Raw genomic sequence first — 26,252 nt, 5'->3', positions numbered from 1 at the left:
GCAAGAGCTGGGATCTTGCCAGTTCAAGGCACTCGGGTTCCAATGCTGACAGGTAAAGTTCTTAACACAATCCTTGAAGGGAGATGATCTGTTTCTTCCAGCTTCTCAGGAACAACAGCGGACAGTGTCAGAGAGATTTCTCCTCTTGAAGCACACCTTTGCAGGTTTTTTACAGATTTTTATACCCTCATTTCAGCTTCTTCAAAGCATTCTTTTAATCGGGCTGTGACCACCAGGCCCCAAATGTACGGTCATGTGCGGCCTTGATTCAAGTGGTCGATGGTATATGCCCCCTAGTCTCCTGTAAGCCACCAAGTAGGTGTCTTCTCTTTGAGTGGCCTTCCCCAATCTCGCCTGCCATGATTTTGAATGTTTCCCAGTGGTGGGGTGACTACTTGGGGTTCCTTGGTGGCATGATCTCTGTCCAGCGGTCACTTGCGGGGCTCCACCACCTCTACATCCTGACCTTACGCCACCTTGATGGGTCGCCAGATCTTGCTGGTCCTTCTTCCACCCTTGTCACATCGTAGAAGCCTTGCATGCCCCTTCTTGTCCTGGGTAACTGGTTTTCGGGGTGGACTTACTAGTTCAGCCTTGCAGCCGGTATTCCCCAGCCTCATAACCTATTCCCTCCAGGGTATAACTCCTGGCTAGTACCTTAAACAAAAAAGAATTAGCACAATGGCTCTGCAGCAGCTACCTCAGCCATGGCGTTTATTCCTTCCTCGCAACCCCTCCAAACGGGAAAATACAAAGAAAAACACAAACTAACAATCTATTCTGTTGCAGGGAGGACCCTGTATAGCCCCTCCCTGACCCCTAAGTTGGGGTGCCGGGTGCTTTATTCCCTAAATCTCTGCAAGGATGATCCCCACCTGGGTCCAGGTACCCATGGCCCCTCGCTGGGGTCACCTCTCCCCCTCTTTCCAGCTCTTCTACTGTACTGGCTCCACTCCTTTTCCCTTTCTTTAGTGACATCAGTACTCGGGTGCCTTGTGGCCCCTCTGTGTAAGCCCGTTTGCTCTTTACACCCAGGAGTGGCACTCCGCCTCTTCACAGCCCTTCATGCTGCTCCTGCATGAAGCCTCTTGAGGAAGGGTTTTCTTCCACCTCCCAAATGCCCCCACTTCTCCCACCTGTTAGGGTGTGGGACGTCGCATCCCACTCTGTGCTCCCTCCGCTTCTGCCATCTCCACCGGCTGCAGGAGCTTTTTCTGGCTTGTTCTCCTCTCCGGTGAGCTGTTCCTCACTGCTGTTTCCCCAACCGGCGTCCAAGACTCCCACTGGCCCTTTGTTAGCCCAAGCGGGCTATCCTTCTGTCTCCCTGGGGAACTCCCAAGAGGCACACTATGGTGGTGCCTCCCTCAGGCCCATTTTCCCCCTCTCCCTTCCTCCACCAGCAGTTTGTTTTATTCTTGCCAGCCGGTAATTTGCGATGTCACCGGCCAGCCGCAGCTGTATAAGGGCACAGCTGATGAGCCGCGCGGGTTTCTTTCCTCATTCCAGCTGCACCATTGTTCTTGCTCCTGGTAAGTATTTTCTTTGTTTTATTTTTATGTTTGTTTCCTTTTCTTCATGGGGATTTCTTTCCCACGGTTCCCCCTTTTGGGTACGGGATCCTTCCTCCCACTCTCCCTCAGGACAAGGGTAAATAATGGTCTTTTCTGTTGACAAGGGGTTATCTGGTTTGGAACATCTCAAGAAACTGATCAATAACCAGCTTGGGTTGGACCAGACACTTAGGAGCCAGCTTGAAATTCCTATGAATAGCAGATATACTGTATGGGATACCTCATTGTTTCTTCAGAAACAATAGATAGCTTGCAGCATCAGGGTTTGTATTTTTACCTGTTGTGAATAAGCCTCAGCTTAGCATGACTTTTCCAGATTTTACTAAAAGGGATTGATTACTTGAAGTGTTCATAAACTTTTGTGGAGAGGACTTCTACCAGTCATCCCGGGAAAAGTATGACAACACTTTGGTCAGGGCTTTAACGGGCTGGATGCTGTGATGAACCCTTAACCATTGTTCAAATGTTGCCCATACCCCTCTGACTTGGTCTCTTGCCTCAGCATTCCTTAACCTGGTGACCGAGTTTTAGTCAATCAACTTTAAATAGGCCTCCCATAGTGGGACTGGTGAATGTATAGCCCAAGATGCCTATTAAACTTTACTTCTGCTTACTTCTGATTAGATGAGGTGTGGGGGTGGGGGGCAGGAAGGGGGAAGTCCTTTGTAAATTCAGATTAGAATTGGTCTGATAAATGCTGAGGTGGGTGTGTGTAAATGTGAATTGATTAGCATTTGGAGCACAGATTCCCCATCATGCAGTGCTCCCCTGCTTCTCTGATCCCAGAATTCACTGCAGTCTTTGCTTCAGGCTTCCTGTTCTCCATTTCCCATATAATGAATTGTCATCTGATTCCATCTCGGATGCATATGAGACCTAGGGAGTTGCTCCCTTATCTGGAGGGCTTTAGGTGTGTCTCCCACCGCATCATCATTGTGTTTTGTAATCAGTTCTTGTTCAGGTAGAGAAGGGGAGGGGGGTGGGAAATTCTTTGTGAGTCAGACAGACTACGTCCTGTGCCAGGGTTCCCAAAGAACATGGAGCTGAGAGGTAACATCGGGCTCAAATAACTTCCTACCACTGCTCTAGATCCTAAGGACACACCACAGTGTCAGTTCCTCTTTGGCAGATCTAACCTGCACTTCCAATGGGACTGGTGCTTCCTTGTAAATCATTCTCCAATCTGATTAATGGAGGTAGCAGGTATTCTCCTTTTTCAATGACACAGCTTGCCTGCCAGGTGCAAACTCTTACATCTCCACATGGTATAAAAATGTCACACAAAGGATTAAGCTCTCATCAGTGCTCCAAGACAGAAGCATAGGGTTTGTAGACTCTTGGTGTTAAATGGAAGTTCATATTTAGAATACCTGTCTCTCTAACTTATTACAATAACCCTGTAGGGTACACTCAGTGTCAAAGATGTTTAAATAATCTGCAACATAACAATAAATCACTACCATTTCTGCTCCAAGAACTTGAGTTTTATCACTATTCTCCAGGGCCATCACAAGTACATAGGAGGCTCATTATTGAACCCTATGGTACCCCAGCTGATACAATAAAACATAAGGCTATTGAGTACTTAGACAATAACTTACAGCTTTATGCTAGTCAGAACTTGAAGCTAGGCTTAAAAGCAAAGATTTAATGCAAATTATTTTAGTTGTTGGATTTAAGGAACTCATCAGTAGCACAGCCGCATCCAAAGAAAATAAAAACAACTCCATCAAAAGTCTGTATAATGCCATTTTTTCTATCCAATGAGTGTGGATAAATCAATAGTTATTGCTTCATTAAGCAAATGTGTCCTTTAGTAATGCCACAAGCTTCAATAATTGTGCCTAGTTTGTACTGTCAGTCTAGACTCCAAGGAAGCAAACTAAAACAACTTCACAAAGACACATATTCTGATTTTTTTTGTTGTTTTCTTTTTTAATCTTTCTTATCATTTGTATCGTTAATCTCTTTTAAAATATCAAATACTAGTAAGAGCAACAAATTTCCAAGCCTATATGTTCACCTGTACACAAAAGGAAGATAAGATAGATGTTATCTTAGCAAATGAGATTTCAGTAACTGGGTTTTAAGCCATATTGGGCAAGTTTTATGTGGTTTGACTTTGTTAAAAGATCTGATATTCCATATGGTATTTTTCATATCATTAAAAACAGAATATTTTCTAATATTCAGTTTTCATCAGTGATTAGAATTATTCCCATATCAGTGATGCTTATTTTTAAGCAAGTCCAAGATAAAAATATCTCAGGCTTTAAAGCCTGATCCAAAGTCCATTGAAGCTAAGGGAAATATTCCGCAGGATTCCAGTGGGTTTTGGATCATGCCTTTTATGGAAGAATGACATTTCTCCCTTGTAGCTCCAAGGCAGGCTCCCAAAAGTTGAGATGTATAACCCACAGAGCAAAGGAAGGAAGGAATCTAAACCCTACCCTTTTCTGTTATAGCTACATTTTTAATTGTTTTTCTGTCGTCCTATAAGTCTTTTCTATGGTTGCATAGAAATAATACTACCAATAGAACCACCCTAAAATATATTAACTATTATCTGCCTTGAGGGGATATATTAGATTCTCAACAAATTTCCAAAACTCTGTGCCTTGTTTTAAATTTCCATGAATTTATTGTGTACCAGAAGGCTTCTGATGGCCTTTAGCCCAATAATTTCTACAGAAGTACATTTGCTATCCTGTACATTTCATGAAGCTTGTATGAAGGTAGTTTCAAAGTAATGTCAGTTTCTCTGTTATTAAATCTAATCTAATCTAATCCAATTTACTGTTTTCAATAGTGGAGTGTTTTCTGAATTACTTTTTTATATTAACACATTTGTCTTTTCTTGGATTCAGATTTTGCCATTTAAATTTTCCAGACACATTAGGAAAATTAGTGACCATTTTATAATGGTCAATGCATTTGGATTTCTGAAACTGTGTAATCTGGCATGGGAAATCCATGCAACAGTGCTGTTTCTTTGAATGTTCAAACATCAAAGTGAACTCAAATCTTCCTCAGAAAAAAAGCCATTCTTCTATACCAGGGGTTTTCAACCTTTTTTAGTCTAAGTACCCTCAGTGGCTAGACACCAACCAGAGGGGGAAAGGTGGTAGTGCACAGCTGGACACGGAGCAGGGAGGCAGGGACAGCATGCGGGTGGGCAGGCCTGGAGTGCTGCCACCTCCCAGGAGCAGGGCCAGGGTGGGACGGGGAAGCTCACTGGGCTGGGATGAGGGCAGTGGCACCCCCTGCAGGGTGGGGAAGCTCACTGGGTTGGTATGTCACCTCCATGTACAAACTTCTGCACCCTGCAGAGGGATGTCACTGCCCTCGCCCCGCCCTGGCCCTGCTCCTGGGAGGTGGCGGCACTCCATCCCCACGTGCCTGTGCATGCCCCCTAGGACTGCTCCAAGTGCCCCTAGGGATACACGTGCCCTGGTTGACAACCCCTGTTCTATACCAGTAGTCAAAATATGTTATACACTTCAGATAATTGAAACCAAGTTTCCTGTTTCACCAAAGGTATGCACTTTTCCTATAAAGCTACCTTATTTCTGAAAAGTCTGAGTACTAAATTCCTGAATCTGCAAAGCATGACTCCCTTGGGATTCCACTTTCCCAAAGGTATCCCATTACAGTGCCTACATTAGTAATATGTGCATCTATACTTGAGAAACCAAATCAAGGGTGACTGGCAGCTATCTCTTCCAGGAAGAGAACTTAAAACATGATAGAAAAAATAGTGAGGATATGGTCAAAGAAATAGTATGAAATATTCTTGGAAGATGTCATCCTTGGTGACAGATTTTTGTTCCAAATAGTGATTCTTGAAATAAAGTGAGCACAAATCCAAGTCTTTACCAGAAACATGAACTCAACCTAGATATCTTTGAGATTCATAAAATATTCAGTCATCTTTCTTTGTGTGCCTCTGCATTGCCCATTTTCAGCAAAGTCAAGAAACACAGAGACTAAATCACCATAGAAAAAATACTGAAGCATTATCCTGTGGCCCAGCTGAAATCAGAAGGAAGTGGAAATGTTACAAGAAAGTCCATTCTCTTAAGCTATCTTAAATTCTGGACCCCAATGATATAAATAGAAATTGTCAAACATGTGGATGCTTATAGAATTTGAGTGTTATGTAGCTCACACAGAACTAGCAAGGCATATAAAATAAAAATGTAAATATAGTAGTCATTGTCTGCAAATATTGCCCCAGGTTTGAATGTAATAATTGTTATGGTATACGTGAAATCCTGGCCTTTTGGACATCACTGGGAAAATTTCAAAGGACTTAGTGGAGCCACGATTTCACCTAATGTAATCATCGTTACCATAGAGTCAGGTTAAGTACTCATTTCATATGTTTTAGACCAGAATGCATTTATGATAATCTAACTTGACCTTCTGCAGAATAGAGGCCATGAAATGTCACCAGTGATTTCTGCATCCAGTTCAAAAATGTATGATTGCATCACAGCACATTCTCTAGAAAAAAACATTCCACCTAGACTGGAAGACTTCAGGTGATAGAGAATATACCAAATCCGTTGAAAGTTTCTTCCAGCAGTTAATTACTATGACTTCTAAAAATATGTACCCAACTGCAATCTTCCAATGTTAGCATCCAGCTATTGGATCTTTATGCTTCTGTCTGATAGTTCCAAGTCTCCTGTGGTGCCAAATCTTTTCCACCACATTGTTTTTTAAGAACCTGTGATTAAAGCACTTCTTTATCTTCTCTTTGAAAAGCATTTTAGTCCACCATGACAAGGCACGTTTTTCAAACCCCAAATTATTCTTATTTGCTCTTCTCTGAATTCTCTAAAATTCAACCTCCTTTCTTAAAATGTTAACACCAGAGCTGTATATGGTAATTGCAGTCATCTCATCAATGCCATGCAGAGATGTAGCATTTGTTCGATGATTTCCTTTAGTCTCTTGACAAAACACAGATAAATCCTATTACAGCATCCTTTCTAGTAGCAATGTCAAAATTTATCTAATTTTAAGGTTTAATTTAGGGTTGGAAGAACTAACCTTCCCCTAACATCCATTATTAAAATAGGTTGTTGGGAAGCATTGTTCATAACACGAAATTCACAGAAGATAACATTTACAAATTCTTTAGTAAATGAATTGAATGAAATGTATTTTAAAGTGCCAAGAACTGTAACCATGTTATAGTAAAACCAACAGAATTCAGCCAAAACAAAATGAGTTTATTTTTTCCCATAACAGTGATACTTAGAGAAATCCCGACCAATATTTTTACTTTATTAAAATAAGCAAGTGTTTGTTCTTTACCTAAGCACACAATCCTTTGCTAAAAAAAATTAAATTAAATAATACCCCTGGGGTTACTTTGCTTTTATAATCTAGGTCTTTATTTCCTGTAATGAGTGTGCACTAGAACATTCCAACTCATAGCCATATTTGAGTGTAGCACCATGTGTTAATTCCACATGAATGTTAGCATTTCATCATAGGGCGCTTGCACACATGATGATGTTATGATGTATATGTGATGAAAATTTCCCTTTGTGTGGCTTAATGGCATCACATATACACCTGAGTTTTTTGCTTCACCTTTATTGCTTCTGCCTTCAGCAGGCTTCTGCAGCTGGCAGAAAACCCAAGGCCTCCTGGGAACAGGCTGCCTTGCCCCTGGCCAACTAGTCCCTAGTCAGCTAGCAGCCTGCCTGGGGCAACATGGAGAGGCAGCAGGAGGGCAGCTGGGTGTGCTGGTGACCAGAGAAGGTGGCAGGGATGGTGCACAGGGCACTGAAAACCCAGGCAGGCTGCTAGCAGGCCAGGTTTTGCCGCAACTTGGAGGTGCCTGATCCAATGCTTGTCCATGCCTGCCCAGGGTTCCAGCATCCTGTGCACCATCCCAGCCATCTTCTCTATCCACCAGCACACTCAGCCATCCTCCTGCTGCCTCCCCGGGCTGCCCCAGGGGCAAGCCAGTCCATTCCTGGGCAGTTCCAGATGTCCTGCCAGCCACAGGTGCCTTGTGAAGGCAGAAGAGGTGAGTGACCCAATCTTTTTATTTTTCTTGGCAGAGTCTGCCCACCTGTCCCACAGCTCAGGGGTGAGATGACAGATTAATAGCACATATTAATGGCCCCCCTGGGCTGCAGGAGAGGCAGGCAGGCTCCACCAAAAATTTTTTAAAAAAGGATCGAGCCCCTTGCTGGTTCTGTCTTCAGCAGGTGTCTGCAGCCACAAGGACAATCACATATATACAGTGATGGAAATAGAAACTGTGAGGTTTCAATTAAAAACTCACCATTCCAATTTAGGGGGCATAGAATGCAACCTGAAGGACTAAACCCCTGTCAGGTGTACAAAGGCCTGTATGTGCTAGCTGGTGATCTAAATCACAAGTAACAAGGAAGTCATTTTGGGTCAATTCTGAAATTATGCAATATTTGTCCATTAATTAATAAATATATAAGTTCTTTATAAGAAATGTTACTAGCAGTGCTGGTTTTCTTAACTCATCCTTGAACTGTTTTCACTATTTCACTTCTGTGACCCCAATGGTCCCCAGGGTGTAAAAAACAGACAGAATGTGATCCTTGTGTATCCAAAATTCACACTGTGTATAAAGTAGCTTTGAGCAGCAACTTGTGGAAGATCAGGTGCCAGTTACTTGATAGATTTTGTAAACTGCTATAAAAAAAAGGACAGAACTAAACTGTAACCACTTGTGTCAGAACTGGAACTGAACAAGTACTCCCAGTGAATAATTTACCTGCCCCCTTTTTTTCTGCTTACACACTGTCCACAGCAGTTTCCAAGTTTTTATTCATTTTTTGAATTTTCTCAAAGGGTTTGCTTAAAATGCAACTTTCAGGATAAGGCAGCAATACAGAAAGAAAAATGCTGCTGCTGCTGATGATGATCATGTTGTTGAAGGAATCAGGTCAAAAATGATTTTCCCTTCCCTTATAACCAAGATGAAGTTAGTAAAGTGTATCTGCTATTGTGAATTAGCATTTTCCTACAATGAAAGATAGATGAAAGCAAAATATTTTGGTAAACAAAGGTCATTTATGACTCTCTACTAAATGAGGAGATATAATATCATTATTCTAAAGTTCAGAACATTATATGAGAACATTCTTCCTTCATCAGTACATATGCAGTTCCTATTGAAATCAGTGGTAAAAACAAAGTCAATAAGAATGCTTCGTGTGCAACCAAGGTCAGCATTTAGCCCTTAGGTTGAATTGATTTTCCGAAACAAGAAGCTATAACTAGTTGCACCCCTCAGGCTTACTTTTCATTGGCAAACCCAAGAGCTGAATCTGAAGAATCTGTTATTGTTGGTTTTTCTACCCTCTTAGGGTACAGACAGAAGTTATATTTGTTGTGCGATTTTCCCCCGGAAAGCACTCTACCACCATGCCCTGCTGGAAGTACACGGCTGCAGAGCACTTTAAAGGTCCCTAATCATGCGACAAATTAATCCTCATTATATGAGGGTTCAGATGAAAGTGCTTCAAAGTGGAGCACCTTCATTAATTTCCATCTGCTTGGGCAGCTGAGCTGATGCTGGCTGCACAATGGGAGGTGGGGAGAAGGGAGGGAAGAGAGCTGGGGGCGAATTGTGGGGAGTCTGGATCACCCTGCCTACATTTTGACAGCCTCTCAGTTCCTCTTTCGTAATTGGCCCTCAACCAAAATTAGTTTTAATTTACTTGAAAGAATTCATCCCTAAATAAAATAAATAAATAAAGATGTAACGATGGTCCCTTTCTCCTAACCTAATGTAAGTGGAATCCAAATTGCATCAAACTATATGTATAACAAAATGCTCAAATAAGCCTGAGCTTTTGTTGTATTACATGCATACACTTCTCTGGAAAGGCAGTTTTTTGTTGGTATGTGTTAAAAACTGTTTCAGAAGCAGTGCATCATTAGAGTTTCCCTTGCCAATGAACAATTAATTCTTTCTTGACTAAATGCCAGTCTCTCCAATTTCAAAAAAATAAACCAATTGATCATTACAATTACACTACTAGGCCAGGATTTTCTGAAGTGATTAGTAATTTTAGAAAGCTGTTCTTTGTGGGGACCAAATCTGAAGTACCTTAAAGGAGTCTGATTTCCAGAAAGTACAAGCAGTCACTATCTAAAAATTGGGCTCTTGTATAGTTTCTCGAGTCATATCCAAAAATTAAGCCAAATCTCTAGTCTCTTTGAAAATGTTGTTATTAATTTATATCTATTTTCAAAGCTCTGTTTTAAATTCACATAATGTAGCAAGATGCTGAACCTCATTTGATATGTTATATATATAAAGGTAGTTCAAATTTGTTATATGACAAGTGAGTGTGTGTGCATGTGTACACATGCATTTGCATGCACATGTATCCATGTGTGTGCACATGCTTCTCTGTATGATCATTATATTGGCACCAATCTCTGGTACTGACTAAACACAGAAAAAATCACAAAAAAATTATCTGAGCCACAGTTAGGAAAAGCAACATAAAATAGATTTACTGTCTTGCTGCACATGGGGTCAAACTTGTTAATTTTAACAACTTGGCATTATATAACCTCTTATTGCTCCTGCTAACATTTGATATATAATTCATCAATTAAACATAAGAAAAAAAGAGTCTGGAAGGACCTGAAAAGGGAAATTACCATAGAGTTACTTTAGTTGATGGGTGGCCAGTGTAAAGAATTAATTTAAAACAAAACAGGCATTTGTTCTCATATACTAGTGTTCTCATTACAATTTAAGTCCACTGCTTAGAAACAAGACTAATGATCATTATCATTATTTTCCATTAAGATTTCATCTTAGCTTACATATTTTGCAAGCATTAGGACAGATCCTCATATGGTATAAATCTACGTAGCTCCATTGACCACGGAGAACCTATAGCAACTTACACCAGCAAAGGATCTGGACTTTTTTTTTAAAGGAGAAACAAGTAAACTCAATCTATATTTTTACATTATATTGTAAGGGAATGAGGTTAAGCTCTTTGGGAAAAAACTATAAATGCCCATGGAGAAGTTCTTAAATAGTCTTGTAGTTCTAGCAAAGCAAATTTGAAGTCTAATTGAAAGTAAATATGTATGGCAAATGTAAATTAAATTAGAACTGAAGATTATAAGCAGGATACAAACGTGAAGTTTTCCAACATCCCATTGAAGTAGTCCATTGGCAGGTAATCAAACTGAGGTTCCCCTTTCTCTGTCAAATCAAACATAAGCTGCTTGTCTTTATTTTCAAAGACCTTCACAGCCTATCTGTGCCCAACCTACCATTTCCCATTCAGTACTGAAAGGTTACCTTCCTTCTCCATTTGGCACACAATGCCTCCTTCGCTCACTTGTTAAATTTTCAAACCACTGCTTTAATGCTTTCTGCTATGCTTGCAGGATCTCCCTGTAAACACCTGCAACCCATTATCCTCCTTTAAGAGTCTCATTTTAACTCTTCTGTATTATGATGCTTACAAAAACTTGTTACTTAGGGCATAGACAATATAAGAGTTATACTGCTATAGAATGAAACTAGTATAAACTATTATGCTGCAGTTGTTACATCTACATGCTCTTGTAAAGATACAAATGTCATAAAACTGTTGTGACTTAACCCTGTTACTTCACAGTTAGTTCACTTGTATTATCACAAGAGCATGAAGATATAATAGATGCATCATAACAGCTGCCCTGTACTTCCAAGCAGCACGTCCTTCTCCTCTTTAAAATGGTTGAAAGTGATGTCTATCCATAGCCTTATGCTGCTGATGTGCCAATCATGGCTGACCCACATATTCTTATTATTTCCTTGTTCACCCCTGTCTATCTATGCCTATTATCTCTTGCCTCTGCTCTGTCATTTAAACAGTAAGCTCATTAGGTATGTGTACATGTTTGCCACATGTGGTCTATGATCACGGCATACTTTAAGCCTTATGATTTTAAATCAGATGTGGCATGTGCAGAGTTCACTGTTCTGGGAGATATGTCATGCTGGCATGAGTGACTGGTGCTGCCTGAATCTGGGGGGGCACCTGCAGAATCTGCTGATGGCAGAGGCCCTGTCAGGGGGGCACCAGCTCTACCAACAGCATCAGTATCGGCTGTCGGGGGCATTGGCCCCATCGGGGGGGCACATGCACCCTCGTGTACCCCCTACCAGTCACCTATGCATGCTGATGTAAGTAACTCAGGGTGGGGGAAGGGGTGGGTAGGAATCAGGGGTCCCGTTGAGGTCAGTAGAAAAATTCCAATAACCTCTGAGGTCTAAGAACAGGCCTGAAAACAGTACAGAAGTTGTTGAACATGAATCTTCTCACAAGACTACATTGAAATAATAAAGCTGTAACATTCTAATGATGGGCCAAATCCTTACGGGCTTGCTCAGATTTTGGTCCACTCTTTTTTTAGGCAAAACTTCTATTGAAGTCAATGGGATTTTTGCTGGAATATGAGCTAACTAGAAACTATGTAAGAAAAGCTAAGCATGGCCTGGAGAATGAAATACTCCATTGCCGTCCTGAATACTTGCATCCATTTGGTAATACCAGAGAATACTGGATAATTTTTGCTCTGAGTGATGTGAAACAGTAAGTTCCATTTTCAGAAATGATTTAGGCATTCAGGAGCCTAAATCCTACTGCTTTTCATTGGTCACATTTGGACAGTAAATTCACTGCACCATTGTCAGGACTCATAAACATACTGCACTGCTTTGAGCAGGCCACCTCCTAAACTGGAAGTAGTGCAGCACTGTGGGAGGACTAATTAACATATGGTAGCATAATTGGAATAATCATTCAGCTGTGCCAATTAGCCCATCTATAGTTCCTAGAAAGGCTTCAACATTTAACATGAAAGGAATTTCACAAGGTGATTTGATCTTGCAAGATTTCTGCCATGCTGCTTTGAAATCTTTTAAGAACACCTTGAGAATTTTTATTGCTGTAAACTATAAATTCTACACTTGATATGGTCTTCATTTAAAGGCAAGCCTTAATCAGATCAGAGCTGTAACACAATATCTTTAACCCATCTTTTTCTCTCTCCTGTATAAAAGTGATGTTAACCAATCATATTAAACCATTTTGTTTGTTTTTAATTTTAAGCATTTAAGGTTTGGAAACATTCCTCGTAGGGCTTATCATCAGGGTCACCAAGTGTCTGTAAATTTTTCAAACCAATTATGGACAGCCCTTAAAAAAACAGCCTAAAATTGCCTGTCCATAAATTCCTTTAAAAGTATTTTGCCTCAATAAAAAAAAGAAGTCCTGAGGTTGTTTCAAGGTTTGCTTCCTGAATGAAAACTACATCAAGTGTTGATGTTGGACAGAGAGAGCAGAGCAGTGCCACCTGGTGTCTAAGTGGGAGTGCTGCTTGGTGCCCTGCAGTGAGCTGTTTGTCAGGACTTTTTGACTTACTGGAACTGTGATTCTCAACCAGACCTCTGTGAGAAGCTCTGAAGGGTGCCATAGTATACAGCCTCTATGAAAGGAGGTGAGCACTGGCTTCTTCACATGCCAGGCACCCTGCACCTGCCCCAGTATCCCAGTAGCACACGCATGGTCCCTCCCACCAGCCCCAGAAGCATGGGAGGAGCAAGGGAATTAGCTGTGCTGAAAACCACTGTCCCTGCCCCGTGGTAGCCCCTGAATTGTCTGCCCCCATGCTCCAAGCAGTGCACTATGCCATAGGGAAGTAGGCAAAGCAGAGCTTTTACAGATTTTCTCCTTCCCCTGTTCCTCCCATATTCCCAGAGCTGATGAGAGGGGCCACAGGGAATGGTGGCTCTGGTCAGTAGCATTCAAGTCCCTGGAGGAGCAACCACAGCAGCCAGGTCTGCACTTACCCCCTCAGGTAAAAATAGAAAGCAGGGAGGTGTCAGAGAGAGGAAGAAGGGTCTGTCCCTGCCACCACCATCTGACACTAGCCAGTAGACACTGTCACACCCCCTTGCACCTTCTGCAGGGACCCTTGTTATTTTCAGGGGTGTAAGGCCCCTCACTCAAACTCCCCAATCTGCCCCACTGCCAGTGTTGAGAACTGTGTACCACCCCCTGCCATGTTCTGAAGTGTGCCCTACCCACTGTTGCTTGCCCTGTTGGTCTGTGAGATCCCTTTGAGGGTGTTGCAGGGTACAAGGGAAGTACTGTAAAAAATAAAGACATCTTTAAATGTGGTGCTTCTAAATTACAAAAAGTTATCAAAGGCTGCCATGAGTCTAAAGAATGTGAGAAACCACTGCAATAGATCCTCCATAGTTCATTATAGCTGGCATAGAGCTGCAGGGCTGGGTTGTGGGGAGAGGCTACTGGCTCTGGGACTGGCAAGGGTAAGGCTCAGGGTGGGGTAGCAAAGTGCAGGACATAGTTTGGGATATGAGGGTGTGGGATGAGTAGGGGACACGTGGTTGGGACAGCTGAGTATAAAAATATTATGGCCTTTTTCTACTGACAATAAAAAATATCAGTAAAAAATTATCTGTCAGTAAAAAGTTTGCAGATTGTCAGTAAAAAAAATTTATTGGGTTGGCAACCTTGCTTATCATGATAGCTACTACCATATTTTGAAAGTCTCTTGTATAAAGTACATTGGACAGGAAGAGAAACTGGACTGATTATGTGCATGCATGTACACACACACACACAGCAGAGTCAAAAAAGCCAGGAAAAAGAAGAAAGAACAGAAGGCATCTTGGAACCCATTTGTTACCTCACAATAAATATCCAGTTTCAATAGGATGTACACAGATCCCAAGATGATGGGCTCTGTAAAAACCCTTTTATCTATACATGACTTAATCTCAGCATTTCTGTAAGAGTCAAGATTGGTTATGCTATCAAAGTGAGAAGTGATGTAGGAGAAATAGCTTTGTATTAAACCCCTCTAAGCCACAGTAACATCTGATGAAGTCAGAAGTTGGCTTCAGGTGACCTAAATACAGAATCTGCACATTTCCTGAAAACTGTCGCCACTTTGATTTGTGCTGTGTTCAAATTCCTGCTGTGCATTTCAGTTTAAATGACATAAAGTATTTTTAAAAGAAGGAAACTGTAATGAGAAATCCTAGAGAAAATAAAGAAACTGTAATTTAGCATAGATCCATGATATTATCCCATGTGCATACAAAAATATTAATTTTGTATTAATTAAATAACACAGTATCTATTTTCAAATCTCATTTGATAGTAGTAATTCCTTTTTTATTACAAGTCTTAATCTTCATGAGACTAATATAGCCCATATGTCATATGTAGTTTGCAAGCTACTCAATTCTAGATGCTTATACCTAAATAGCCACTGGATGGCAGTAAAGCATGACTTTTATCAAGGGTCCAGTATTTCCAAGTGCCTGTGTCCCTCTGTTTGCTGACTTATAAAATCCAGTATTACATTCTTCTAAAAATTGTGATTTTATTAGGTATACTAGAGAAGGATAAAGATAAACAATAAAAACAAGAGAAAATAAATCTCAGTCCTGCCCAACTTCAGACTCCAGAAGCACCACATATTTTCATTAATATTTCCCAAGGAGCTGAACAACATTACCTTTCACCCTTAGCATGAAAACTAGGGAAGGACACAACTCCAAAGGGCAGATCTGGACATATATTAGAACTTTCTCAACATTACAAGGGGGTCACAAAGCTGGCAAAGTGGGCCAATTCTATCTCTAAACATCTTTGACCAGTTCCTGCAGCCATGAAAAGTCCATAAAATCTCATTTGTATTGAAAGTAGATATTTGTTCTAACCAGCTTTTTAGTAATGTTTCTGTATTTCTAATATTCTGATGGAGGTCAGGTCAGATAAAAATCTCTTTGTTTAGTTGTTTGGGTTGAGCTTTTATGAGGCAAATTCACATAGATAGCCAAAAGTTGTGCCTATGGAATGTCTTGAACTTTTTACAACCTTTCTTGAACCTTTTTTAAGACTTATACTTACATTAGAGCATTTCTATGAAGAGATTAACAGCAGAATCCCACCAACTCGAGACACACCTAACATGTGGGCCCTGTTCTAGATTTAACAAGCACCTAGCATAAAGCAGATGGAAAAGCAGTCAGAGATGTAGCTGAGTAAAATGACTCGCTTGGAATCATTAAGCTCTGCTAGACAGCTGCCATGGTTTAAGACTATAAAAAATATGAATTTGACAAATGCAGGTTGAAAAGCATGGAATCTCTTGCTCTGTCTTGAAATACATGCTTTCACGTAATTCAAGAAAACTCTTCTAGGTTTGTTTTCCAAATACGAAAAGTGACATGTACCAAAGTTCAAGCAGAGAAGCAAAGAGCCTGCAGTGTTGGCTATGGGCTGCCAGGGGTCCCTAGAGCACGCATTTCAAATTGATTTGCCGACTTTCTTTTCTACCTGGCAGTAGTGACATAAGCAAGGGCCTGGGTCAGCACCAGCGTTCGAATTACAGGGAAGCTCGGGGTAGGGGGTGGAGCTGAGCTCTCCCCATAAGAGACGAAAGTCCCCCTATAAGATTTAAAAATCATAACATCTCCAGTTTTGTTACAGCATCATGATGAGCAGTGCTTTTTTTTTTTTTTTGCAGACCCCCGCAAGAGTCAAAGTGCAATTCAAACCCTGGTCAGCACTGATTTGCTCTTTGCCTCTGGGGACCATGCTCCTGAGCAACTCTGGTTCAAAATCCCTGCTCCATCTCTCCCTCCAGTAAGGCTTTGACAGAGGAGATCCTCAGCTTGTCTCCTCTCATGTCAGGGAGCTGTGCCTCCCAAAACAAAGTGCTGCAATCCCAGGGCCTTGTTACACATCACAAATGTTAATTGGCTTAGAGCTAGTTTGCATTAACACCTTAAATTTGAGTGGCACATCTGTGGGGATGGACACACCTTAATGAAACAGGAGCCAGGTAGTGTGGATCAAGAAATTAATAGACTCATAAATTGTAAGGCTGCAAGGGACCTTGGAAGATCATCAGGTCCAACTCCCTGTATCAAGCAGGAAAGGTAACTGGGGTCAGGTGATCCCAGCAAAGTGACTGTCTAGTCTCCTCTTGAAGATTTCCAGGGTAGGTGATTGTACCACCTCTGGAGGGCATTTATTCCACAGTGTGGACACCCTGACTGTGAAGAAGTTTTTCCTGATGTTGAGCCTGAATCGGTCATCCAGGAGTTTGTGGCCATTACTCCTAGTTTTCCCCTCAGGTGCCCTGGTGAACAGTTGCTCACCAAGCCCTTGATGTACTCCCCTAGTGTAGTGGTAAGCTACTACCAGGTCCCCTCTCTGCCTTCTTTTCTCAGGCTGAAGTGTCCCAGATCCCTCAGCCTTTCCTCATATGCCTTGTCGTGTAAGACTTTGATCATATGGGTGGCTCTTCTTCAGACTCTCTCAAGCTTGTCCACAACCTTTTTAAAGTGTGGTGCCCAGAACTGGACGTAGTACTCCAGCTGTGGCCTCATCAGTGCTGAGTACAGCAGAAGAATCACTTCCTTGGTTTTGCTGGAGATGCATCGATTGATGCATGCCGGAGTATTATTTGTCCTGCTGGCTCATATTTATACTGTGGTCTATTATTACCCCCAGGTCTCTTTCATTCATGGTGCTAGTTAGTTTGGTGCCACCAAGCCTGTAGGTATGTTGGGGGTTGCGTCCTGTGGTGGAGCACTTTACCTGTCCCTACATTGAACTTCATCAGATTCCGATCCGCCTAACTTGCTAGCTTATCTATATCCACCTGTAGCCTATCGTCAAGCATGACCATGCTTCCTCATAACTTGGTGTCATCTGCAAACTATGTAAAGAAGATGGATCTATGCAACACTACTTTGCCTCAGTCTTCACTAAAAAATTAAGCTGAAGCCAGACACCTGATAAGGATAACCTGGATAAGAAAGGTGCAAATCTGAGGGCTGATATAACAAAACAGATGATCAGGGACCTTTTGATAGGTCTGAATAAATTCAAGTCAGCAGGGCTCAATAAACCTCATCCCAGATCTGAGAGCCCTTGGCAGTGATCTCCATGAAGTTGTGGGAGATGGACCAGGTACCAGAGTACTACAAAAGGGGCAACATAGTGCCCATCTGTAAAAAAGGCAAAAAGGAGGACCCAGGGAACTGCAGACCAGTTAGCCTCACCTCAATATCTAGGGAGTTGCTAGAACATATCCTAAGGAAGGCCATTTGCAAGCTTCTGGAGGAGGAAAAGTTGGTAACAAGCAGTCAGCATGGATTCATGTAAAACAAATAGTGTTGAGCAAACTTGATCCCGTTCTTTAACAAAGTAACTACTTGGGTGGATGAAAGAAATGCTACAGATCTAATGTCTCAGGACTTCAGCAAGGCTTTTGACAAAGTCCCACACAGCCTTCTCATGAACAAATTGTAGAAATGTTAGCTGGACAAAACTACTACATGGTGATAGATAGCCACAAGCAAAGGGTAATTATTAACAGGTCAGAAAAACAGGAGGTTTCTAGTGAAGTCCAACAGAGGTCTGTCCTGGGCCCAGTGCTGTTCAACATGTTTATTAATTATTTGGATGCTGTCATAGAAAGTTTATTGTGCAGGATTGCAGATGACACAAAACTGGGAAGGACTGGAGAATGTGAGCACAATTCAGAAGGATCTGGACAGACTGGAAAGCTGGAAAGCTGGGCTAGAGATAACATTCAATGTAACAAATACAAGGTGCTACACCTTGGAAAAAATAATTAAAAACACAAATATAACACCTGACTCCTTGGCAGCATTATGGAAAAGGATTTGGGAGTCTTGGTAGATCACAGATTCAATATGTGACTGCAATATGAGGCAAAAGGTGAATGTGGTTTTGGGATGCATCCATAAAAACATTAGGTGCAAGACAGGAGGTGATAGTGCCTCTCTACTCAGCACTGGTTAGGCCTCATCTTGAGTATTGTGTAGAGTTCTGGGCTCCACATTTTAAAAAGGACATGGAAAAGTTAGAGAGGTTCCTGAGGAGGGCAACGGTATTGATAAAGGACTTTGAAAGCAAGTCACACGCAGGGAAGCTGAAGGAGTTAGGTATGTTCAACTTGTGGAAAAGGTTCTTAAGAAGGGACATGATAGCAGTTTTCAAATACATCCCACAGAGCTGCCATAAAGAAAAGGCAAAGTACCTTTTCTCTCTTGCTGCAAAAAGGAGGGCATGGACCAATGGACTGATGTTGCAGCAAAGCACGTTTAAATTGGATATCAGGAAAAACTTCTTCACTGTTAAAATAGTGAGGCAATGGAAGACACCCAGGGAAGTTGTGTACACAGTCTCCATCACTGGAGGTATTCAAGAAATCATTGGTCAGGGATGATCTAGGTATGGCTTTGCTTTATGTTCTACTATGGCTATTTCCCAGGTTTCTGTTTGCCCCCTTTCTACTACATGTGTCAAGGAGTTTTTAAGCCTCCTTCAGAGCCTTTAGGTGATGGCTACAACCAAGGCTGGGGATTTTGTCTGGGGTATGCCAATGCTCCTGCTGGGACCAGTCAGAGGTACCTAGCTAGAGTCTTGCCTCTCCAGTCAGACTGATCTCCATATTTGGGGTCAAGAAGCCAAAGCCATTTAAAACCCCAATGTCAGATTGGTACAGATGGGGGGCGGGGGTTGCCTTCCTCTGTAGCAGGGGGCATGGCCCTCTACCTAGGATCTCTTGAGCATATATTGACAACCTTTATAGAAGCAGAACATTGGCTGCCATGCTTTACTTATGGCAGGTTAGGGTGTTATATGTGTGTTGTGTCAGGATTGACATTACTCTTATGTAGAGTTTAGATAATGGATTGTATGGGATGGTTTGGATGGGGATGATCCTCTCTCAGGCAGGGGGTTGGACTAGATGACCTCTGGAGGTCCTTTCCAGCCCTACTTCTCTGTGATTCTGTGAACTAATCAGTGACTTGGTGGTTTCAAACTGTAGATGTCACAGCTTGGATTCTGTGTCACAGTAAAAGAAAAATAATTACCATGCCCAATGGCTGCCAGAAAAGACAGAGTACAAGAGAAACATTAGTGGTTATCAGAATAAAGTAAGAAGTCCATCATTATCTTCCCAGGGAAACTGATTTGACTTCGGCATTGTTATTCTTGATTTATAGCAGCACGACTAAAAGAATCATGAAAGTGAATTCTATTCTGCTTTAACACATAGAAAAGCATGATTCTCCTCCCACCCCAGAATGAATCAGAAGTAATTATCTTGAAATAAATGGAGCTAGACTAGTGTAAAAACAGTTGTGAGGGTTGGGAGTAATTATTTCAAAAATCTGTTTCTGATGTGTCTCTTTAAAGTCTATAATTTGGGTCAATAACCATAATGGCATTGATGATGACAACAGTGAGTGAAGCATTGCTTTGACTTCCTAACCCTGATTTAAGCCATTACCATTAGTCTGAAATGAGAGGTCTGTTTTTCTCGCTTGATGTACACATAAATCAGATTAATATTAATGCATATGATGCTTACTTTCCTTTTTTCCATGGAAACTGATATCAAGTGTCTAATTGTAGTATGGACATGGTAGCACAAGCTGTGGTTAAGGCTGTGACCCAGAATTATTTGCCCCTTAGCATTTACAACACTGGAAACATATTCTCTCTTATTGGACTGAAAATATACATTACCTGAATACAACAAAAAGGTGAACCTTTTCCTGTTGTACCAAGTTGAGAAATTCTGTTCAGCCTTTTCTGAGTTACATGAAATGATAACAATTACTAAAATGAAGGGAATACTGCTATATTTTTTCCATATAGATAATTGTAATATGGTTGAACTTTATTGCTAGAATTGATGTGTAGCTCAGACAATGGTAACTCAAATGTACATATATGACTAGCTTTAAACAGTTAATGGGTAGTAAAGTTATGCCACAATAAAGTGGTAAAAGATTACTTCTCAACATTGGCATTTGATAGGGTTGTTAACATCACAAAGGTATACTCTGTCTAATAAGCTCAAGGGTTTCTGGTCTCAGATAACCTGTGGGACAGTTCCTCTAAGCAAAAGGAAGGAGTTACTTACCAGTTACTAGTTCTTTGACAGTACCTTTACTTACATGTGTGGCATAATTGTGCTCCCTAAATGCTTGAATCTTTTAGGGACCAAGGGTAATTCATACCTGTCCTTCTAAGACTCTGTAAAAGGTTCTGAGGACTTAAAAAGAGGAGAGACCCTGACCCCTTTCCCCCCCAACACACACACCTTGAGTTCTGAGAACTGAGATCAATTCTTAAAAGACAAAAATTAAAGCATCATTAAAACACACAGAGCAATCCTCCAGAAAATACTGTCAGACTATCAGAAGCAGGAAAAAAAAAATATGTGGCCTTGAAGAACTGTAAGCCCATACCTTTACAATTGCTCCACAATTGTTTCTATATTATTTCTATCATTTCACAGTATTCTACATGTTCTAAACACTTGTCTTAAAAAACAGATTTTACCTTTGTTTCAGTTCAGTGAAAACAAAGGAAATGATTGCAATGTTGACCTCTTTAACCCATGTGTCAAATCAAGAAAACAAATAACAATAGCGAGGATATAAACATTCTTCCCATTCACCTCCATTGGATGTGAACATCAAAACTGTACTGAACATCAAAACTGTACTGAGGTGTTTTGAGTGATGGCATGGTATTGTGGACAAAGTATAGCCAATTTGTTTTCTCTCTCTCTCTCTGTGCTCCCATTTTTCTTTGCAAGAAATCAAGTCAATTACATGAGAAATTTCACACTTACATAATGTTGAAGTTACACAACTACAAAAATAAGAAATGAAAAAACTGGGGCTCCTACTGTTTCATTAAATCAGCTTCTTCTTAAATACCCAGTAATTCTTAACGAGTATATTTAATAATATATCATCAAGGTATTGAATGACATACATTTAACAGGAAAAAAGCACTGGAAAATAATAAATATTTGAAATTTGGAAGAGTTGGATTGGTTGAAACATATCTATATCTCAATAATTTATAAATTTCCTAAGGATGGAGGTGAATGAATTAAGCAATACATGCACCAATTTAAAATTCCTAACTACTTCCTTTCTTGCAAAGAATGTATATCTAGCCTTAGTAATAGCCAATAGCTCAGTATTATGATCCAGATTCAAGCTTTGAATTAAAACACTAAAAAACAGTTTTGAAATACCACATTATTGAAATGCATCAGCTCTAGATGTTTATGGATCAGAGTCCTATTCTTGCATTCTCTAGGTCTGGAATAAAACTAGGGATGCCAGAGATGAACCAAGGAATCAGTGTTTGGATCTGGATTAAATCTATAATTATGTTGGGTGTGCCTGCACATTTACTAATGTAATTACCGCTAATTCCACTGCACGTTAGCTCATGTTTTGTCTGCTATGCTAATATGCAGTAGAATTAATCTACTGTACCTTTAGTGTCTCATGTAGATGTAGATGTGCCTGTTCATACTGAAGTCTGTGCCAGGTCTAGGCATCAGTTTCCAGTGGTCCTCTGGTTTTAGTGAGATTTCTTCCCCAAATATTGGATGTTACATGATAGTGGATGTTTAGTGAGATTTTTTTAAAGATAAATAGTGTAAATTTACAAAATATACTGTTTTTGTAGGATTTCCTTCATTGTGGGACATTTTAGGAAGTAGGTCTCTTCCAGATTCAGATAAAACTCAGACCCAAAACCAGGAGAAAACAGGGGATCTGGGGAATTTGAAACCTAGTAACCAGAAATCTGAGGGATCAGATTTATAGTGCAAATGAGACTGTCTTTGTACATAAATCAGTGGGAATTATGTTGATGATTCCTACTCCAGTACATGAACATAGGGAAGAGATTTTTCTAAGACATGGTTTGCTCTTTGTCTAGTGGAGTAGAGGTTACTAACTGTATGCTGTGGATCTGCAAAACAGTGCTTTGGCCTTGGTTCTCATTCTTATCACCAATGAAATTAGAACATCTAGTGACAGAGATCTAAATGGTGGTGTAGTCTCATTAAAGAAAACCTAATTCATCCACAGTGTAACAGGACATAATCCTCAAAGTCTCATCTTGTTCTTGTTTCTCCCCAGCTTGATCACTATCCTCCAGCAAGTTACAACTTGCCGACAGCATCTGACGTTCAGTTCAACTCCCTGAAGGCACTCTTCCTTGGAAAAGTTATAGGTAGCATTTCACTTTATAATTTTTTTTATTAGACATTTTCAGAAAATATAAAAAGCATGTGAGATTGTAATGTCAGTGTTGTCTGTAGTTATAATGCTTATTGGCTATCTTGTTTTTGATTGGGAAACAGTGTTGTTGGAAGCTGTATACTTGTGTCATACTTCAGGTATGCAGTGCAAACTTGTTATTGCAAAGAGCAAGAGACATATAACTGGTAGCACACTGGACTATGACTAATGCACATGGTATAGAAATCAAATATGAAATACTTAGATGATTTCATTTGGGATATTATATCCAGATTTTCAGGAGAATCGGTGAGACCACTACTGCTGGTCTCCAGCCACATGAGTCAGAAACTCCAGTTTTTTAAGGCATCTATGTCCCACACCCACAGTGTCAACATTGTTTCTACTGGATTTCCCCTCCCTCCAGAGCTTCTCTTTGGTTCCACTTTTCTTTCAGAGCTGCAACACTTTTCCTTGGATCTTCCAGCAGAACCCAGAAACCAAATGCAACTTAAGCTACATCAGCTGCCCTGCACTCACTTTGAGGGTAGCCTATATTCCCCCTTGTGACAGGGAACCCTAACCCTGTCACAAAGAAGAAGGTGCACCCCTATAAGGCCAGTACCTTCTGGGCATGGAGGGCTGGTGAGGAAGGGGTTAATTGCTGAACTGGGGCAGCTAGTCAGCTGACCGAAAGAGGCAGAACTATAAAAACCGTGGGTTGAACGGCAGTAGGGAGGTCAGCAGCCGAAGGGAAAGCAGTCCCCCTGAGAGCTCCAGGACTTTGGGCAGCAGTCCATGGCAGAAAGGGGGAAGCTACGGAAGCTATGGAAGCCCCTGCGAGATGACGAGTGCATCCACAACCAGGACTGTAGCCAGCGGTATAGAGCCAAGACTTGAAGAGAGTTCATGTAAGCTGATCCACTGCGTTGATTGAGCATGTACAGTTATGATTATTATTTTTTGTGATTATTGAATAAGACTGGTGGTTTGGGAGAGGCTATTAGGGGATGGAGAAGACCTCATTTTCGGGACCCTCTACAGAGTGGGTACCCTGGCACCAGTGAGGGCGCAGTTTTGGGGGCACAGACCCCAGTGCCAGTGAGGGCACAGCCTTTGGGGGCACAGACCCCGGCACCAGTGAGGGTGCAGTTCTTTGGAGCAGACGCCAGTGCCAGTGAGGGTGCAGCTTTTGGGAGACATGAACCCTGGTATTTGAAGGACTATTTTAAAGGGGCTGGGTGAGGACTGGAGCACCGGGGTGCAGTTGTGTTTTGTCTTTTGTGGGTTTTTTTGTTTGGACTGATGGAGGCGGGTTGTGTTGCGCCTGGGTTTTGGACCCACAGCCCACTGGTTGTGAGTCTGGCTCCCATGCCTCTGGGCTGGGGAGTACCGAGCTCCACAAGGGAGCAGGAAAAGCTAGAGCCTCAGAGTCAAACCCTGTTTAATGGGTTCAGATGGGGAGGCCTAGCCAGAGAAAACAGTGGTCAAGCCATAGTAGGCAGTCTCCCACTCAAAAAAAAATTAATATTCCATCAAGATGTGGCAGGCGAGGTTAAGACAGAACTGAAGAATTACAGAGCAGGCCCCAAGGGTGCCCCACGTAAGGCATAGATGACCAGGAAGATCACACCAGGGAGGGCAACCTGTCACACCCCTTCTCCATTCTTTCCTAAAACCCTGACTTACTGGACTGCCTCCCTCAAGTCTTGCTCATGTTTCAAAGGCCAAACATTACTGGAGACAACTTCACTCTTGTCACTTCCTCATGATACCCTTTACCAGGAAGAGTAAGCACCTATCAGCATGCATACTCACATCCTCATTCACAGTTCAGAAGGAAAACTAAGACCTCTTCTCCATGGAGGCAGCTCTATCCTCCTCACTTCTGGATATGAACTCAGTCCTTTATAGCAACCACTAAGCCTTCTCCTCACCTGGATCTGATAATGAATAGAGCCCACACAATCCTTCCGATGCAACAACGTGGGATAATTGAGCTTTCCGGTTCCTATGAACCTGTTCTTTTCCTATGTAAGTTCTGTCAGAACTCACAAATGACCTAAAGTGAATATACTCTCAATGTCTTTGAGTCATGTGAATATATTTTATAAGGATGTACTTGCACACAATTGTTTGGAGCAAAGTGAATAGGCAAATTCAGACCATGGTGAATTCTGTACAAAAATGTAACATAGTCATAACCTGAGTGAAAGGATATAGCCAAAAAAGGGAACCTGTATGCAAGTTTCTTGTAGGTACCCATGGATAGATCCAGGATTTTGTAAAGGGGATACAAGAGCAGTGACTTGTACTGCAGGGGTGGCTACACCCCCACTCCTGGCTGTTACTCCCACAACTCTAGAGAAGACAGACTCTGCTGCAGAAGCAAAAGCCATGGATTTTTTAAGTCCCCAAATCATGTAAGAATTCCACTGTGCCCACACTGTCATTGCCCTCTCCCTTTTTCTCCATGCTTAGTGTTACATCCCTCCCCTCCCATTCCTCTAGTCCCCTGCTCGCCACTGCTACTATTCCTAGATGAGCCAAGCACAGGGAGCGCTCCAGAGCTACACCTGCCTCACTTCATCTGCGCTGCATGAGGAACTGGTTGCAAACACAGGCAGCAGCAGTGGTGAGTGGGGTCCCCATCATTAAGCCTGTCCATGGCTTCACCACCCCCAGCTCAGCCGGGGACACTGGGGACAGCAGCAGGCAGAAGAGGGAGGGAAGGGGATGTACAGCTGAGCAAACAGGGGAAGGGAAGAGAATTCTTACCTGTTTCAGGGACTTAAAAAAAAGTCCTGGCTGCTGGTCCCACCACATGGTCCAAAGGGGAGGGTGTGACCTCTATTTGTTTGTATCATTCATAACCTAATATTCTGAAAAGGCTGATATAAAGAAGGTCCTTTAAACATTAGATCACATATTGCTTAGGGACCAAGATAAAGGTTTGGGAGGGAGGGTGCTCAGATTTCTGAAGAGGAAAAGCAATCAGCTGTAGAGCAAATGGGACTTTTTAAAGAATACAATCTTTTAATTTGCTTTGTTCTTATGCTAATTTGTTTTGTGAATTTATCTGAATTCGAATGCCATTATAAAGTTTAGTTTGGCTTGAATCAAATTAAAGCTAATATTGGAGTCAAATAGAAGCCTCAGGGCTTTTCTGTGATTTTTTTTTTAATTCTTCTGCTCTGAGGTGTCAGTGAAATAGAATAAAAAGGTTGTCAGTATAACTATGTGGCAGGAAATGGAACATGACTGATGCTTTTGACATTCAGCCAAATAAACACAGTGGGTCTGTCAACATGAAACTATGCAGTAAGCGTGTGCGAGTACACATGCACATGCTTACTGTGCAGTAAACCTCACTAATCATGAGTACATTAGCTACCTGCAAATACAAGTAGCAAATTTATTTGTAATTACTTACTGCACAGTAGTGCTCATGTAGACATCTGACAAGGAGCAAATCTGCTCCTGGTCAGCCAGCCACCAGGGGA

The 26,252-nt window shown here is 41.5% G+C and overlaps 1 protein-coding gene across 1 annotated transcript in view; it reads left to right on the top strand.

The window, feature by feature from the left end:
- The window catches only part of CNTNAP2 (contactin associated protein 2), a 1,889,175-nt gene that overhangs the window by 1,753,734 nt on the left and 109,189 nt on the right, over nucleotides 1-26,252 (top strand). Inside the window, exon 21 of the mRNA XM_090049982.1 lies at nucleotides 22,648-22,741. Within this exon, the coding sequence (XP_089906108.1) occupies nucleotides 22,648-22,741 (94 nt within the window). The remainder of the gene's footprint in view (nucleotides 1-22,647; nucleotides 22,742-26,252) is intronic.

Source organism: Crocodylus siamensis, chromosome 5 (genome assembly GCF_052110815.1).
Source record: "Crocodylus siamensis isolate JL-2025a chromosome 5, ASM5211081v1, whole genome shotgun sequence".
In the NCBI taxonomy this organism is placed as follows: domain Eukaryota; kingdom Metazoa; phylum Chordata; order Crocodylia; family Crocodylidae; genus Crocodylus; species Crocodylus siamensis.
The sequence above is the reverse complement of the archived record's forward strand: the minus strand, read 5'-3'. Positions and strand labels throughout refer to the sequence as shown.